The sequence below is a fragment of the Mobula birostris genome, chromosome 5 (assembly GCF_030028105.1).
Source record: "Mobula birostris isolate sMobBir1 chromosome 5, sMobBir1.hap1, whole genome shotgun sequence".
Taxonomy (NCBI): Eukaryota; Metazoa; Chordata; class Chondrichthyes; order Myliobatiformes; family Myliobatidae; genus Mobula; species Mobula birostris.
This window is the reverse complement of record NC_092374.1, coordinates 706,946-722,929: the sequence shown is the minus strand read 5'-3', so window position 1 is coordinate 722,929 and position 15,984 is coordinate 706,946. Positions and strand designations below refer to the sequence as shown.

General features: G+C 46.3%; 1 protein-coding gene across 3 annotated transcripts in view; it reads right to left on the bottom strand.

Moving 5' to 3' along the window:
- Positions 1–15,984, bottom strand: part of LOC140197486 (WD repeat-containing protein 70) — a 184,489-nt gene that overhangs the window by 122,179 nt on the left and 46,326 nt on the right. For all 3 annotated transcript variants that reach the window (XM_072257452.1, XM_072257453.1, XM_072257451.1), the window contains one exon: positions 1,613–1,672. In XM_072257452.1, coding sequence (XP_072113553.1) covers positions 1,613–1,672 — 60 coding nt within the window. The remainder of the gene's footprint in view (positions 1–1,612; positions 1,673–15,984) is intronic.

Here is a 15,984-nt window from a genome sequence, read left to right as displayed (position 1 = left end):
CTATGTTCATACGTCTATCAGTTCACCTCTCATCCTCCGTTGCTCCAAGGAGAAAAGGAGCCCAAGATCTGTCTGATCCTCCACGCTGCCAAGTGTCTTATCATTAATACTATATTCTACCATTATATTACATTATATTACATTCTACCATTTTATACTTACCAAAATGAGCCACCTCACTTATCTGGGTTGAAATCCATCTGCCACTTCTCACCCAGTTTTGCATCCTATCAAGGTCCTGCTGCAACCTCTGACAGCCCTCCAGACTATCCACAACACCCCCAACCTTTGTGTCATCAGCAAAATTACCAACCCATCCCTCCACTTCCTCATCCAGGTCATTTATAAAAATCACGAAGAGTAGGGGACTCAGAGTAGATCCCTGAGGCACTCCACTGGTGACCGACCTCCATGCAAAATATGACCCGTCTACAACCGCTCTTTGCCTTCTGTGGGCAAGCCAGTTCAGGATCCACAAAGCAATGCCTCCTTACTTTCGCAATAAGCCTTGCATGGGGTACCTTATCAAATGCCTTGCTGAAATCCTTATACACTACATCTACTGCTCTACCTTCATCAATGTGTTTAGTCATATCCTCAAAAAATTCAATCAGGCTCATAAGGCACGACCTGCCTTTGACAAAGCCATGCTGACTATTCCTAATCATATTATGCCTCTCCAAATGTTCATAAATTTTGCCTCTCAGGATCTTCTCCATCAACTTACCAACCACTGAAGTAAGACTCACTGGTCCATAATTTCCTGGGCTACCTCTACTCCCTTTCTTGAATAAGGGAACAACATCTGCAACTCTCCAATCCCCCGGAACCTCTCCCATCCCCGTTGATGATGCCAAGATCATTGCCAGAGGCTCAGTAATCTCCTCTGTTGCCTCCCACAGTAGCCTGGGGTAGATCTTGTCCGGTCCCAGTGACTTATCCAACTTGATTCATACCAAAAGCTCCAGCACATCCTCTTCCTTAATATCTACATGCTCAAGCTTTTCAGTCCGCTGCAAGTCATCCCTACAATCGCCAAGGACCTCTTCTGTGGTGAATACTGAAGGAAAGTATTCATTAAGTACCTCTGCTATCTCCTCTGGTTCCAGACACACTTTTCCACTGTCACACTTGATTGGTCCTATTCTCTCACATTTTATCCTCTTGTCCTCTTCTTACAGCTGTGACCCTCCAGTCATGTTATGAATCATTTCTGTATCATATCTAGCTTAGTCACATCCGTCCCTTAGTATGGTGACCAGAACCGCACATAACGTTTGGTCTCACCAATGACTTGTGCAGCAGTAACATGACATCCTAACTCTTGTCCTAAATGCCCGAACCAATGAAGGCAAGTGCGCCAACCATCTTCTCTACCTCCCCATCTAACTGTGGCACAACTTTTTGAGAACTATGTACAGAGGATACATGTTTGGGCAGAAAAGTAAATTTGATGCTCACATTCAGCTATTATCTTCCTGAATGGCAGCAGGTGTCATGTCTGTAGTTGAAACACTTCAACCTGCTTCTGTTCCTGATGCTCTTGTGTTTGGGACACTGTGCTGATACTCTTTTTGATACTTTTGTGTTCCCAAGTTGGGACACATCTCACCGTTTTTTTGCCATGGATCAGCGTGATTTCATGCGAGTCTGGGATCCGCTTCACCGGGTTCTGGAAGACAAATGAGAAATCAATTGCTCACTGAGATCTAAAGGCAAATTTTCCTTATTATTTACCCATATTACAGTATCAAAGTACAGAGAACATGACAACATAATAAAGGCCTTTCAGACCATGATATTGTGCCAACCTTTTAACTTACTCTAAGATCAATCTAACCCTGGAATCAATTTTTTTTTAATATACTTTTTATGATACATTAGTTGAATTAATGCAAGACTAAGTTTTTGGGAACTGTATTTTGGGAACTGCAAGCTGGTGTTAATAGTGACAGCAAGTTGGTCTGGGATAAACACCTTTCCACTATTTCAAACAATGCTGGACAAAGGCTTGGAGCTCTGCGGAAAGCAGCATCCAAACTAGACAAAGAGGGTAGAGCCACGGTTTACAAAGCCCAGGTTCGAAGTATCATGGAGTATGCCTGCTTATCATGGATGAATGCCTCACAGAGTGTCCTCAGCCAGCTTGATTCCATTCAAAGAAAGGCTCTCAGGATTATAGGTGTAGATGAAGCCACAGCTCATGAGAAGTCGCCATCAGTAGCTTGCACCACAGATGACAGGTTGTGCAGCTACAAAATGCACACCAGCCACAGCCCTGCAGACATTTGCGCCATGCTGCCTTCATCTTATGAGAGACAGCGCACCACACGATCAAGTTTATCTATGCCTGCTCATGCTGTTTCTATGCCTGATGCAAGAACCTACACACTGGATAGAAGCAACCTTCACTGTGCTATCAGAATTTGGAACAGCCTTCCAGATGCTGTGGTTGGAAACATCTGTGACGATGGGGTCCAAGCCTTCAAGAGTCGAGTGCACAAACACCTATCATCTCTGGGAGGGAAGTCACATGCTTCTTCATAAGCTATCACGAAGGGGACCAGGATGGCAATGCTTGGTTGTTGGTAGGTAGGGTTAATACTCGACTTTCAAGAGCACTTGTGAGTTATATTCCGGCTGGACTTGGGTATTCATTACGCATAAAATTCCACAGATTCACCAGACTGGGAAAAGCAGTTCCTCTTCAACTCCCTTCTAAAATCTACTCCCCCGAATCTGGAATGTCCCCTCGTTCTAGCCTCACCTATCAGTGGAAACAACTTTCTTTACCTCTATCTTATCTATCCCTTTCATAATTTTATATGTTTCTATAAGATCTCCTCTCATTCATCTAAATTCCAGCGAGTACAATCCCAGTCAACTCAATCTCTCCTCATAGTCTAACCCTCTCATCTCTGGAATCAACCTGGCGAGCTTCCTCTGCACCACTTCCAAAGCCAGTATATCCCTCCTCAAGTAAGGAATTGGATTGAATTGAACTAACTTTCTTACATCCTTCACATACACGTGGAGTAAGAATCTTCACCTTACGTCTACGTCTGAACATGCAATGTGCAAATTAGGTGCGGCCTCACCAGTACCCTGTACGGTTGCAGCATAACCGCCCTACTCTTAAATTCAATCCCTCTAGCAATGAAGGCCAACATTCCATTTGCCTTCTTCATAATCTGTTGCACCTGCAAACTCCTCTTTCGTGATTCATGCACAAGCACTCCCAAGTCCCCCTGCGCAGCAGCGTGCTGCAATTTTTCACCATTTAAATAATAATCTGCTTTCATTTTTCCTACCAAAGTGGATAACCTTGCATTTACCAGCATTATACTCCATCTACCAGATCCCTGACCACTCACTTAACCTATCTATATCTCTCTGCAGACTCTCTGTATCTTCTGCACAATTTGCTTTTCCATTCAATTTGGTATTAACAGCAAACTTAAATATACTACGCTCGATTCCCTCTTCCAGATCTTTACTGCATATCGTGAACAGTTGCGGGCCCAGCACCAATCCCTGTGGCGCACCGTTCACCACTGACGGACAATCACAGTAACAGCCACGTATCCAAACTTTTTCTATTAGTTAACCAATCCAATGTTAGCATTTATTACAGGAGGTCTAGAATACACGAGCAGGACGTGATGCTGAGGCTTTATAAGGCACTGGTGAGGCCTCACCTTGAATATTAAGAACAAGTTGGGGGCCCTCATCTCAGAAAAGATGTGCTGGCATTGGAGAGGGGTCAGAGGAGGTTCACATGAATGATTCCGGGAATGAAAGGGTTATCATATGAGGAATGTTTGATGGTTCTGGGTCTGTATCCACTGGAATTTAGAGGGATGAGGGAGGATCTCATTGAAAACTTTAAAAAATGGTGAAAGGCTTAGGCAGAGCAGATATGGAAAGTATGTTTCCCATGGTGGAAGAGTCTAGGACATGAAGGCACAGCCTCAGGATAAAGGGGTGCCCTTTCAAAACAGAGATGTGGAGAAATTTCTTTAGCCAAAGGGTGGTGAATTTGTGGAATTTATTACCACAGACAGCTGTGGAGGCCAGCTCACTGGGTATATTTAAAGCAGAGCCTGATAGGCTCTTGATTGGACACGGCATCAAAGGTAACAGGAAGCAGGCTGGTGTGTGGGGCTGAGGAGGGCAAAAAGGATCAGCCATGATTGAATGGCGGAGCAGACTAGATGGACCTAATTCTACTCCTGAAAAAAACAACAGGTATATCACTTTGGATACTGTCGGGGGGATGGCCTAACAGAGGAAAGTCACAGTGGTTGGGTCTCTGGCACTGTGGCTCAGAAAGGAAGGGGACAAAAGAGGCATGCTGTAGTGATAGGGGATTTGTTCGTCAGGGGAACGGACAGGAGGTTCTGTAGGCGAGAATGAGATTCTTGGATGGTATGTTGCCTCACGGTGCACCAGGGCCCCGCGTTATCTCAGATCGAGTCCTCGGCACTCTTAAGTGGGAGGGTGAACAGCCTGAATTCATGGTTCATGTAGGTACCAATGACATAGGTAGGACGAGTGACGAGGTTCTGCATAGGGAGTTCAGGGAGTTGGGTGCTAAGTTAAAGTGCAGGACCTCCAGGGTTGTGATCTCAGGATGCTATATGTGCTACGTATGTGCTTGTGAGGCCAGAACTACAAAGATTATACAGTTTAATATGTGGCTGAGAAGTTGGTGTAGGAGGGAGGGCATAAGATTTCTGGATCATTAGGCATGCTTCCAGGGAAGGTGGGACTTGTACAAAAGGATTGTTTTGCACATGAGCTGGAGGGGGACTAATATCCTAGTGGGAAGGTTCTTTAATGCTGCATGGTGGGGTTTAAACTAGAGTTGCAGGGGGGAGGGAACCAGTGAGCTAGAACAGTCAGTGGAGAGACTGTGTAGTCAGATGCATGGTGTGTCTAGTGTCCTGAGCTGCCTATATTTCAATGCAAGAAGTATCATAGGAAAGACGGATAATAGTGCTGTAGGTGAGGTAGCTGGATAACAAACAGAGGTAATACGTAGTGAGGAGAGGTTGTTGATAGGGCAAAATTGCAGTCAACCAGCTGAGTTGTAACATAAAAAGCGAACAAAATTGAAAATAGACAATAGGTGCAGGAGTAGGCCATTCGGCCCTTCGAGCCAGCACCGCCATTCACTGTGATCATGGCTGATCATCCACAATCAGTATCCAGTTCCTGCCTTATCCCCATAAACTTTGATTTCACTATCTTTAAGAGCTCTATCCATCTCTTTTTTGAAAGCATCCAGAGACTTGGCCTCCACAGTCTTCTGGGGTGGAGCATTCCATATATCCACCACTCTCTGGGTGAAAAGGGTGAATACAGAACTGAAGGTGTTTGAATGTGCACAGTATACGGAATAGGTAGAACATCTTGCAGACAGTTGCAAGGTATGATAGTGTAGGCATCACTAAATTATGGCTGAAAGATTATAGCTGGGAGCTTAATATCCAAGAATACACATTGTATCAAAAGGACAGGCAAGAAGGCGGGGCAGGTGGTGTTGCCAAAACAGCAATGTTACAACAGTCAGGGGGGGACCGCAATATGCAGGTAGACTGGGAAACTCGGGTTGGTGCTGGATTATAGGAGGGATAATTCCGAGAGTGCCTACGAGTCCAGAACCCTGAAGGCACACACTCAGCGATTCAGGAACAGCTTCTTCCCCTCTGCCATCTGATTCCTAAATGGACATTGAACTTGTGAACTCTATCTCACTTTTTCAATATATGTTATTTCTGTTTCTGCACAATTTTTGTAATTGACTTAATTAGTTATTTCTCTCCTCTATATTATGTATTGCATTGAACAGCTGCTGCTAAGTTAACAACTTTCATGACATGTCGGTCATAATAGACCAGATTCTCATTCTGATTCCAATTCTGAGATGGCCTTTTTGAGCAGCTTGTGGTTGAGCCTGTTAGAGCAATTTTTGGGTTTAGGATTTATACATTTAGCAATTGACTTTAGCTACCAGTCTTCACATCTGAAAATGTATTGTGCATTTAATTTGGAGTGCAGCTCTGAACAGTGGGTTCTTAAGAGTTGTGAATCCCAGACATACAATGCTGATTAAAATTCATTTGGATGCCTGTGGTTTGGATGCGAATCAGGAGGTGTGGATGTTGTATGTCATTTCAAATAAAGCATTGTCCATACCCTGTAACTATGAAGCTGTCCTTGGATGTCTGGCACATAAATATCGAGCCCCATGTTGGGCCAACCAGACTTTTCGACTGGAAGTGTCTCTGTATGATGCCTGTTTTGTCGAAAAAAGAAGCTGTTTTGTATCTACCAGTTCGCTTCTCCATCCACTTCATTCACTCAACAACATTTGGTGTCAGAAGTGGGATACCTTCGTGACCCACCATGTGGCCAGCGACTTTAGCAGTCTAAGTGGCTGAGTATTTTTAAAAATTAGCACTCACACTTGGATCTGTTCCGGTCGGTGGTACACAGGAACACGAGATATCACAAACATGGAGAGCTGAACTGGAAGATATAAAAGTGGTATTTGTGTGTGCATGTATGTTTATGTAAGAGACAAAACCTTGCGTGTTAATTTGGTGAGATGGAGCCTCCAGTTGCGAAGGGTGGTTACCGAGGTTCAGGATGCCAAAGTGGGGGGTGTATATTCATTAGGGGAGCTGCATTTTAGCATATGTGTTTTGCGAGTGTGATGCAAAGGAATACAGCAGGCATCATGAGTTCAGGTGCTCAAAAATGGCTACAGTGGATGTAGCTGCTGTGATGTCCCAGAGAATTTGTTTTATTTGCTGGCAGCCAGGGCATGAAGCAAGGAACTGCTGGAATAGACGTGGGAACGTAAAGGAGTTGACATACTACAGGTGCGGCCTATCGGGGCATGGGTGGAGGCAGTGTCCAAAAAAGAGGAAAGGTAAACAGGTGCACGTCACAGCAGACACGTAATCTCTCACCCTATCGGCACACAGTCTGACTGTCCATCAGATCACAGAGCTAAGTCAGTAAAAGATGTGGCGGTGGCCCCCACTGCCAGCGCTGGTGGCCTGCAGATGTACCCGACAGCTATGTTAGGGGGTTGGCAATACGATAGGGTAGTGGACAAAGGGGAGTCGCTATTGAAAACTGACCAACCCTTGCCAACAACCAGACAGGCTATTTATATTATGCATGTAGGAGGGAAAACAGTGAAAGCAGAAAGAAGCGAGTCACAAATACTCAAAATTGGCAGAGTGCAGCTTCCAGTGTATTTCTGGGTATGTCCAAATAATCGATTTGGACTATCCATGGCATAGACATCCTAAGGGAAGCAGGGGCCTTTATTGATTCAGGAAAGGAGAAATAATATGGACAAATCAGGGCCAGCAAACATGCACAACCAATAGAATATTGAAAGTGGAAAGCGGCCAGTGCGTGAGTGGGCCAGTGAAGGAGTGGTGCTTTGAGGCTTTGACTCAAGAGGCTTCAACGCGAAGAGGCGGAGGACAAGCTTGCTCGCAGTTAGTTTTTACAATGTCTCCTGAGATGGTGATGTGCCTCTCATGTGAGATGTGGCAGTCTTGAGGGAATGCCCCTCTCCCGCAGAGTCACATCTGCCAGAAGTGCATACGGTTGGGCGATCTGGAAGACCGTGTAAGGAATCTGGAGCAGCAGCTGGATGACCTTCGACTCATAAAGGAGAATGAGGCAGTCATAGATGAGAGCTACAGGGAGGTAGTCACACCTAGGCTGTTGGAAGCAGGTCGTTGGGTGACAGTCAGAGGGGGGAAAGCGGAGGTGAGCAGACAGGTAGAGCAGAGGACCCCTGTAGCCATTCCCCTGAATAATAAGTTTACCGTCCTGGATACTGTTGGCGGGGACGACCGACCAGGTGTGAGCCATGGTGGCAGGGCCTCCGGCACTAAATCTGACCCTGTGGTGCAGAAGGGTGGGACGGAGAAAAGGAGAGCTGTTGTCATTGGAGACTCTACAGTCAGGGGAGCAGACAGGAGATTTTATGGACGTGAGAAGGACACCCCCATGGTTTGTTGCCTCCCGGGTGTCAGGGTCTGGGATGTCTCTGACCGGGTGCACGACATCCTGGTATGAGAGGGAAAGCAACCAGAAGTCGTGATACATGTTGGGACCAATGACATAGGCAGGAAGAGGGATGAGGACATGAAGTGTGAGTTTTGGGAATTAGGCAGAAGGCTGAAAAACAGGACCTCAAGGGTGACATCCTCAGGATTGCTGACAGTGCTACGTGACAGTGATGGTAAGAATTGGAGGAGATGGCAGTTGAATGCGTGGCTGAGGAGTTGGTGCAGGGAGCAGGGTTTTAGATTTTTAGATCATTGGGATCTCTTCTGGGGAAGGTGGGACCTGTACAGATTGGATGGGTTGCACCTGAACTCGAGGGGGAGCAATATCCTTGCAGGTAGGTTTGCTAGCATGGTTCAGGAGGGTTTAAACTAATTTGCGAAGGGGATGGGACCCAGAGCGATACAGCAGTGAAAGAAGTGCATGGAGTAAAGCCAGATCTAACATACAGAGAGGCTTTGAGGAAAGAGAAGCAGAATAAATGGTGTAAAGACAGTAAGGTAGAAGGGCTGAAATGTGTGTACCTCAATGCAAGAAGCATCAGGAACAAAGGTGATGAACTGAGAGCTTGGATACATACATGGAATTATGATGTAGTGGCCATTACAGAGACTTGGCTGGCACCAGCGAAGGAATGGATTCTCAATATTCCTGGATTTCAGTGCTTTAAAAGGGATAGAGAGGGTGGAAAAAGGGGAGGAGGGGTGGCATTACTGGTCAGGGATACTATTACAGCTACAGAAAGGGTGGGTAATGTAGCAGGATCCTCTTTTGAGTCAATATGGGTGGAAGTCAGGAACAGGAAGGGAGCAGTTACTCTACTGCGGGTATTCTATAGGCCCCCTGGTTGCAGCAGAGATACAGAGGAGCAGATTGGGAGGCAGATTTTGGAAAGGTGCAAAAATAACAGGGTTGTTATCATGGGTGACTTTAACTTCCCTAATATTGATTGGCACCTGATTAGTTCCAAGGGTTTAGATGGGGCAGAGTTTGTTAAGTGTGTCCAGGATGGATTCCTGTCACAGTATGTGGACAGGCCGACCAGGGTGAATGCCATACTAGATCTAGTACTAGGTAATGAACCGGGTCAAATCACAGATCTCTCAGTGGGTGAGCATCTGGGGGACAGTGACCACCGCTCCCTGGCCTTTAGCATTAACATGGAAAAGGATAGAATCAAAGAGGACAGGAAAATTTTTAATTGGGGAAAGGCAAATTATGAGGCTATAAGGCTAGAACTTGCGGGTGTGAATTGGGATGATGTTTTTGCAGGGAAATGTACTATGGACACGTGGTCGATGTTTAGGGATCTCTTGCGGGATGTAAGGGATAAATTTGTCCCAGTGAGGAAGATAAAGAATGGTAGGGTGAAGGAACCATGGGTGACAAGTGAGGTGGAAAATCTAGTCAGGTGGAAGAAGGCAGCATACATGAGGTTTAGGAAGCAAGGATCAGATGGGTCTATTGAGGAATATAGGGAAGCAAGAAAGGAGCTTAAGAAGGGGCTGAGAAGAGCAAGAAGGGGGCATGAGAAGGCCTTGGCGAGTAGGGTAAAGGAAAACCCCAAGGCATTCTTCAATTATGTGATGAAAAAAAGGATGACAGGAGTGAGGGTAGGACCGATTAGAGATAAAGGTGGGAAGATGTGCCTGGAGGCTGTGGAAGTGAGCGAGGTCCTCAATGAATACTTCTCTTCGGTATTCACCAATGAGAGGGAACTTGATGATGGTGAGGACAATATGAGGGAGGTTGATGTTCTGGAGCATGTTGATATTAAGGGAGAGGAGGTGTTGGAGTTGTTAAAATACATCAGAACAGATAAGTCCCCGGGGCCTGACGGAATAATCCCCAGGCTGCTCCACGAGGCAAGGGAAGGGATTGCTGAGCCTCTGGCCAGGATCTTTATGTCCTCGTTGTTCACGGGAATGGTACCGGAGGATTGGAGGGAGGCGAATGTTGTCTCCTTGTTCAGAAAAGGTAGTAGGGATAGTCTGGGTAATTATAGACCAGTGAGCCTTACGTCTGTGGTGGGAAAAGATTCTTAGAGATAGGATCTATAGGCATTTAGAGAATCATGGTCTGATCAGGGACAGTCAGCCTGGCTTTGTGAAGGGCAGATCGTGTCTAACAAGCCTGATAGAATTCTTTGAGGAGGTAACCAGGCATATAGATGAGGGTAGTGCAGTGGATGTGATCTATATGGATTTTAGTAAGGCATTTGACAAGGTTCCACATGGTAGGCTTATTCAGAAAGATAGAAGGCATGGGATCCAGGGAAGTTTGGCCAGGTGGATTCAGAATTGGCTTGCCTGCAGAAGGCAGAGGGTGGTGGTGGAGGGAGTACATTCAGATTGGAGGATTGTGACTAGTGGTGTCCCACAAGGATCTGTTCTGGGACCTCTACTTTTCGTGATTTTTATTAACGACCTGGATGTGGGGGTAGAAGGGTGGGTTGGCAAGTTTGCAGATGACACAAAGGTTGGTGGTGTTGTAGATAGTGTAGAGGATTGTCAAAGATTGCAGAGAGACATTGATAGGATGTAGAAGTGGGCTGAGAAGTGGCAGATGGAGTTCAACCCAGAGAAGTGTGAGGTGGTATACTTTGGAAGGACAAACTCCAAGGCAGAGTACAAAGTAAATGGCAGGATACTTGGTAGTGTGGAGGAGCAGAGGGATCTCGGGGTACATGTCCACAGATCCCTGAAAGTTGCCTCACAGGTGGATAGGGTAGTTAAGAAAGCTTATGGGGTGTTAGCTTTCATAAGTCGAGGGATAGAGTTTAAGAGTCGCAATGTAATGATGCAGCTCTATAAAACTCTGGTTAGGCCACACTTGGAGTACTGTGTCCAGTTCTGGTCACCTCACTATAGGAAGGATGTAGAAGCATTGAAAAGGGTACAGAGGAGATTTACCAGGATGCTGCCTGGTTTAGAAAGTATGCGTTATGATCAGAGATTAAGGGAGCTAGGGCTTTACTCTTTGGAGAGAAGGAAGATAAGAAGAGACATGATAGAGGTGTACAAGATAATAAGAGGAATAGATAGAGTGGATAGCCAGCGCCTCTTCTCCAGGGCACCACTGCTCAATACAAGTGGACATGGCTTTAAGGTAAGGGGTGGGAAGTTCAAGGGGGATATTAGAGGAAGGTTTTTTACTCAGAGACTGGTTGGTGCGTGGAATGCTCTGCCTGAGTCACTGGTGGAGGCAGATACACTAGTGAAGTTTAAGAGACTACTAGACAGGTACATGGAGGAACCTAAGGTGGGGGCTTATATGGGAGGCAGGGTTGGAGGGTCGGCACAACGTTTTGGGCCGAAGGGCCTGTACTGTGCTGTACTATTCTATGTAATACACAACCTGCCTAGCATAGTCACAGCTGCCCCGAGTATCCAAGACTACAGTCAGGATGGTGTCTATGGGTTACTTGTCAGCAGTTCCCAGCAGTGTGGGCTAGACACAAGCAAGATTGTGGTCGAGTAAAGATAAACCCAATTAAAATAGAGGAGGGTCTGTATAAACCCCATAAACAGTACCCTTTAAAAACTGATGCAATAACCGCTGTTCAGGATAAGGTGAAGGAACTAAAACACCTTGGGATACTCAGAGACATTGCAGCAACTGCTAACTCACTTATATGACCAGTAAAGAAGCCCAAAGGATCGTATCGATTAACAATAGACTATACTGTCCTTAATAAGACCATGCCGAGATTACATCCCATTGTGGCAAGCCCTGCAACAATCCTGAATGGCTGGTCTCCTGAATATCGCTAATAGATTTTGGGAGCTCCCCTTAGCACCTGAGTCCCAAGAATGATTTGCCTTCACCTTGGGTGGGCAGCAGTATACATGGACCAGACTTCCTCAGGGAATCCACAATAGCCCAGCCACTTTTCATAAGGTCATACAACAAGAATTCTGCAGATGCTGGAACTTCAAGCAACACACATCAAAGTTGCTGGTGAACGCAGCAGGTCAGGCAGCATCTGTAGGAAGAGGTGCAGTCGACGTTTCAGGCCGAGACCCTTCGTCAGGACTAACTGAAGGATCCCTTACTCACTCTTCCTTCAGTTAGTCCTGACGAAGGGTCTCGGCCTGAAACGTCGACTGCACCTCTTCCTACAGATGCTGCCTGGCCTGCTGCGTTCACCAGCAACTTTCATACGGTCATGGTGCAGACTTCAGAAAAGCTCAACCTAACACTATACGAGTTGACCAGTTTACAATATGCAGATAATATACTATCGCTTTGGAAGATGAAGCAGGTTGATTAGGGGTGATAGCTAGCATTTTGGAGACACCACAAGACGAGATGATTAAAATCAGTCCACACAAGACTGAGGTAGAAAAGGAAACCGTACAGTACCTACGCTATACCGCTCCCCCAAAGAGGAAGGGCATGTCAGATGACAGACATTCGGCAATCAGCTTCATGCTCTGCCCAGTAAACATCAGAGTGAGGAAAGTAATGGGTCTATTCAATTACGGCCTTAATTTGATATCAGGCTTTCATTAAAGGAGGGAAGCCCCCTCTGGAGGAAGTAAGATGGGGGCCCAGATGAGGAAAAGGCTTTTACAGATATCACAAAAGCCCTGGTCTCTGCACCTGTGCTAGAATTACCAGACGCGGCTCGCCCCTTTCACTGACACAGCAGCAATGCAGTAGTGGTGCAGGACCATGGGGATACAATCAAGCCAGTGGCATACTATTCAAGGGAACAGGTACTTATCTGCTTTGTAGCAGCTTTACACTGTGCTGTGTGGGCAGTGTGACTAACTGAACCAATTGTAATGGTGGGACAACTCATGTAATATATACCCCATACTACTGTAGAACTTCTGAATACAGGGAGGCTGGGAGCAGTCACTGACAGCAGAGGGCGGGTATTCAGCATGGGCACTGAATACAACAACTGCTGGAAGCAGTGAGTCTGCCTGCAGTGCTGGCAGTAATTGAGATTAAAGCTCACCAGAAAGGGCAGAGTAAGGAGCAGAAAGGAAATGAATAGGCAGACATCGCTGTGAAGAAGGCAGCAGAGGAACAAGAGGCAATTGAAGTTGCAAGTGTGCAGGAAGAAACAATGGAAGCCAGGTTAGTAACATTATTTGAAGAGGTGGAGGCAGAAGAGAAGGAGAAATGGAGGAAAAAGGGAGCAAAGGTGGGACCAGATGGGAGCAGGACACACAGGGAGGAAATAGTCCTGGCACCACCATGTTTTAGACAGATACTACTAAGTTTCATCATGGTGTGATGCATCAGGGAAGGCAGAACATGATCACAACCCTCCGGCAGGACTGGTGGTGGCAGAGGTGGGCGGGGAAGTTGAGAAATTCTACTGCCATTGTATCATTTGTGCCCAGCATAACCCCGATAAGGGCATAAAGCTTCAGCTGGCAAATCAGCCATGGCTGACGGGACCCTGGGAAAACATCCGGATGGACTTCACGGGGTCCCTACTCAAAAGCAGGGTGAAAAGCTACTGTCAAGTAATTATGGATACTTCACCGGGCGGGTAGAGGCTTTCCCAACAAGGGACTCCGCTGCCAGCATCACTGCACAGATTCTAACTCAGGAAATCCTCCCAAGGTGGGGAACCATATTTCAGGTGTACTTGGATCAGGGAGCACATTTCACAGGGATAGTGAGGAAGGAAATGTGACGACTGTTACTGTTAGGGATTCCATAATGGTTCCACGTACCCTACCACTCTCAGAGTTCAGGAATGGTAGAAAGGATGAACAGAACAATCAAGAATGCTTTAGCCAAAGCTATAGCTGAGATAGGAAAGACATGGGTTGATGTATTACCAGGAATCCTGATGAGGTTACAAGCAGCAGCAAACTGCACACTGGGTCTCAGCCCCTACAAATTATTGATGGGGCGAGCAATGCAACTCCCTTATGGGGTAACTACAGGTTGCAGGAAGCCTGAGGCTTATAGGGATAGAATGACACAGTATGTGAAAGGCCCTTGTAACTAACTTAAAGTTCAAGGACCGAGCAAAGCAACAGCAGCACATTGCTGATCAGAGAGAACCAGAGGGAAAGGAGGTAGTCCTCCCACAGCTAGATAACCAAGCCATGGTGAGGGTGTTGTGTGAAAGGGCAGGGCTTGCTCCCAGATGGATAGGACCACAGATGGTGCTTTTTACAAGTGTGTGCAGACTCGGCGAGGCAGCCAATGGAAACACAGGACTCAGGTTAAACCATACAACTCACCTTCTTGTTGCTCCCACAGAGCGGGGGATCAAGTGTATCCAGTAATAGACAATAGACAATAGGTGCAGGAGTAGACCATTTGGCCCTTCGAGCCAGCACCGCCATTCACTGTGATCATAGCTGATCATCCACAGTCAGTATCCAGTTCCTGCCTTATCCCCATGACCTTTGATTCAGCTATCTTTAAGAGCTCTATCCATCTCTTTCTTGAAAGCATCCAGAAACTTGGCCTCCACAGCCTTCTGGGGCAGAGCATTCCATATATCCATCACTCTCTGGGTGAAAAACTTTTTCCTCAACTCCGTTCTAAATGGCCTACCCCTTATTCTTAAACTGTGGCCTCTGGTTCTGGACTCACCCATCAGCAGGAACATGCTTCCTGCCTCCAGCGTGTCCAATCCCTTAATAATCTTAAATGTTTCAATCAGATCCCCTCTCAGCCTTCTAAATTCCAGAGTATACAAGCCCAGTCGCTCCAATCTTTCGACATATGACAGTCCCACCATCCCGGGAATTAACCTTGTGAACCTACGCTACACTCCCTCAATAGCAAGAATGTCCTTCCTCAAATTTGGAGACCAAAACTGCACACAGTACTCCAGGTGTGGTCTCACCAGGGCCCTGTACAGCTGCAGAAGGATCTCTTTGCTCTTATACTCAATTCCCCTTGTTATGAAGGCCAGCATGCTATTAGCTTTCTTCACTGCCTGCTGTACTTGCATGCTTGCTTTCAGTGACTGATGTACAAGAACACCTAGATCTCATTGTGATTCCCCTTTTCCTAACTTGACTCCATTTAGATAATAATCTGCCTTCCCGGTCTTACCACCAAAGTGGATAACCTCACATTTATCCACATTAACCTGCATCTGCCGTGCATCTGCCCACTCACCCAGCCTGTCCAAGTCACTCTGCATTCTCATAACATCCAGTAAGCATGTCATTACAGAGAACCTAAGTGATGAACACCGGCCAGCCACATCAGACCTGACCACAGCTGATGAAAACATACCTACAGGAAACACGAATGCAGAAGCCACCAAGAGCGTGACAGACACCTGCGAACAGCATGCTAAAGTGTGATGGTGAAGGTATTCTGTAATGAAGGCTGGTTGCTGAAGGTAGATAATTAGTCGAACAGCACAGAACAGAAAAGATGCTGGGGAAAATAGATGGGGAAGGATTTAAGTTAAAGCAGAGACAGCAAGTTCCACAACTTTGATGGCATGACAGACTGAAAAAGACTGTACACAGCAATTGAAGGTAGTCCCCTGCAGTCTGAATAGGGAGTGAATACTGGGCCCTTTTAGCAGTCGGGCCAGAAGACTGGACAGTTTGGAAGGGATGCCACTGAGGAGAGGTCTTTGCAGTCATTCGAAGAAAGAACACCCCCAACCCTTCCTGTACATCGATGAGGGGGCTTGTGAGCCTGATACACTCACCTTGCTGGTGCCCCTGGAATGAGAGTTTTAGCTACCAGAGAATGAAGGGGTGAAGAGGAGGGAAAATCTGTAGATGCTGGAAATCTGAGCATCACACACAAAATGTTGGAGGAACTCAGGAGGCTAGCAGCATCAATGGAAAAAAAGTACAGTTGATGTTTAGGGCCAGAACATCAACTGTACTTTTTCCATCTGATGCTCCCTGGCCTGCTGAGTTCCTT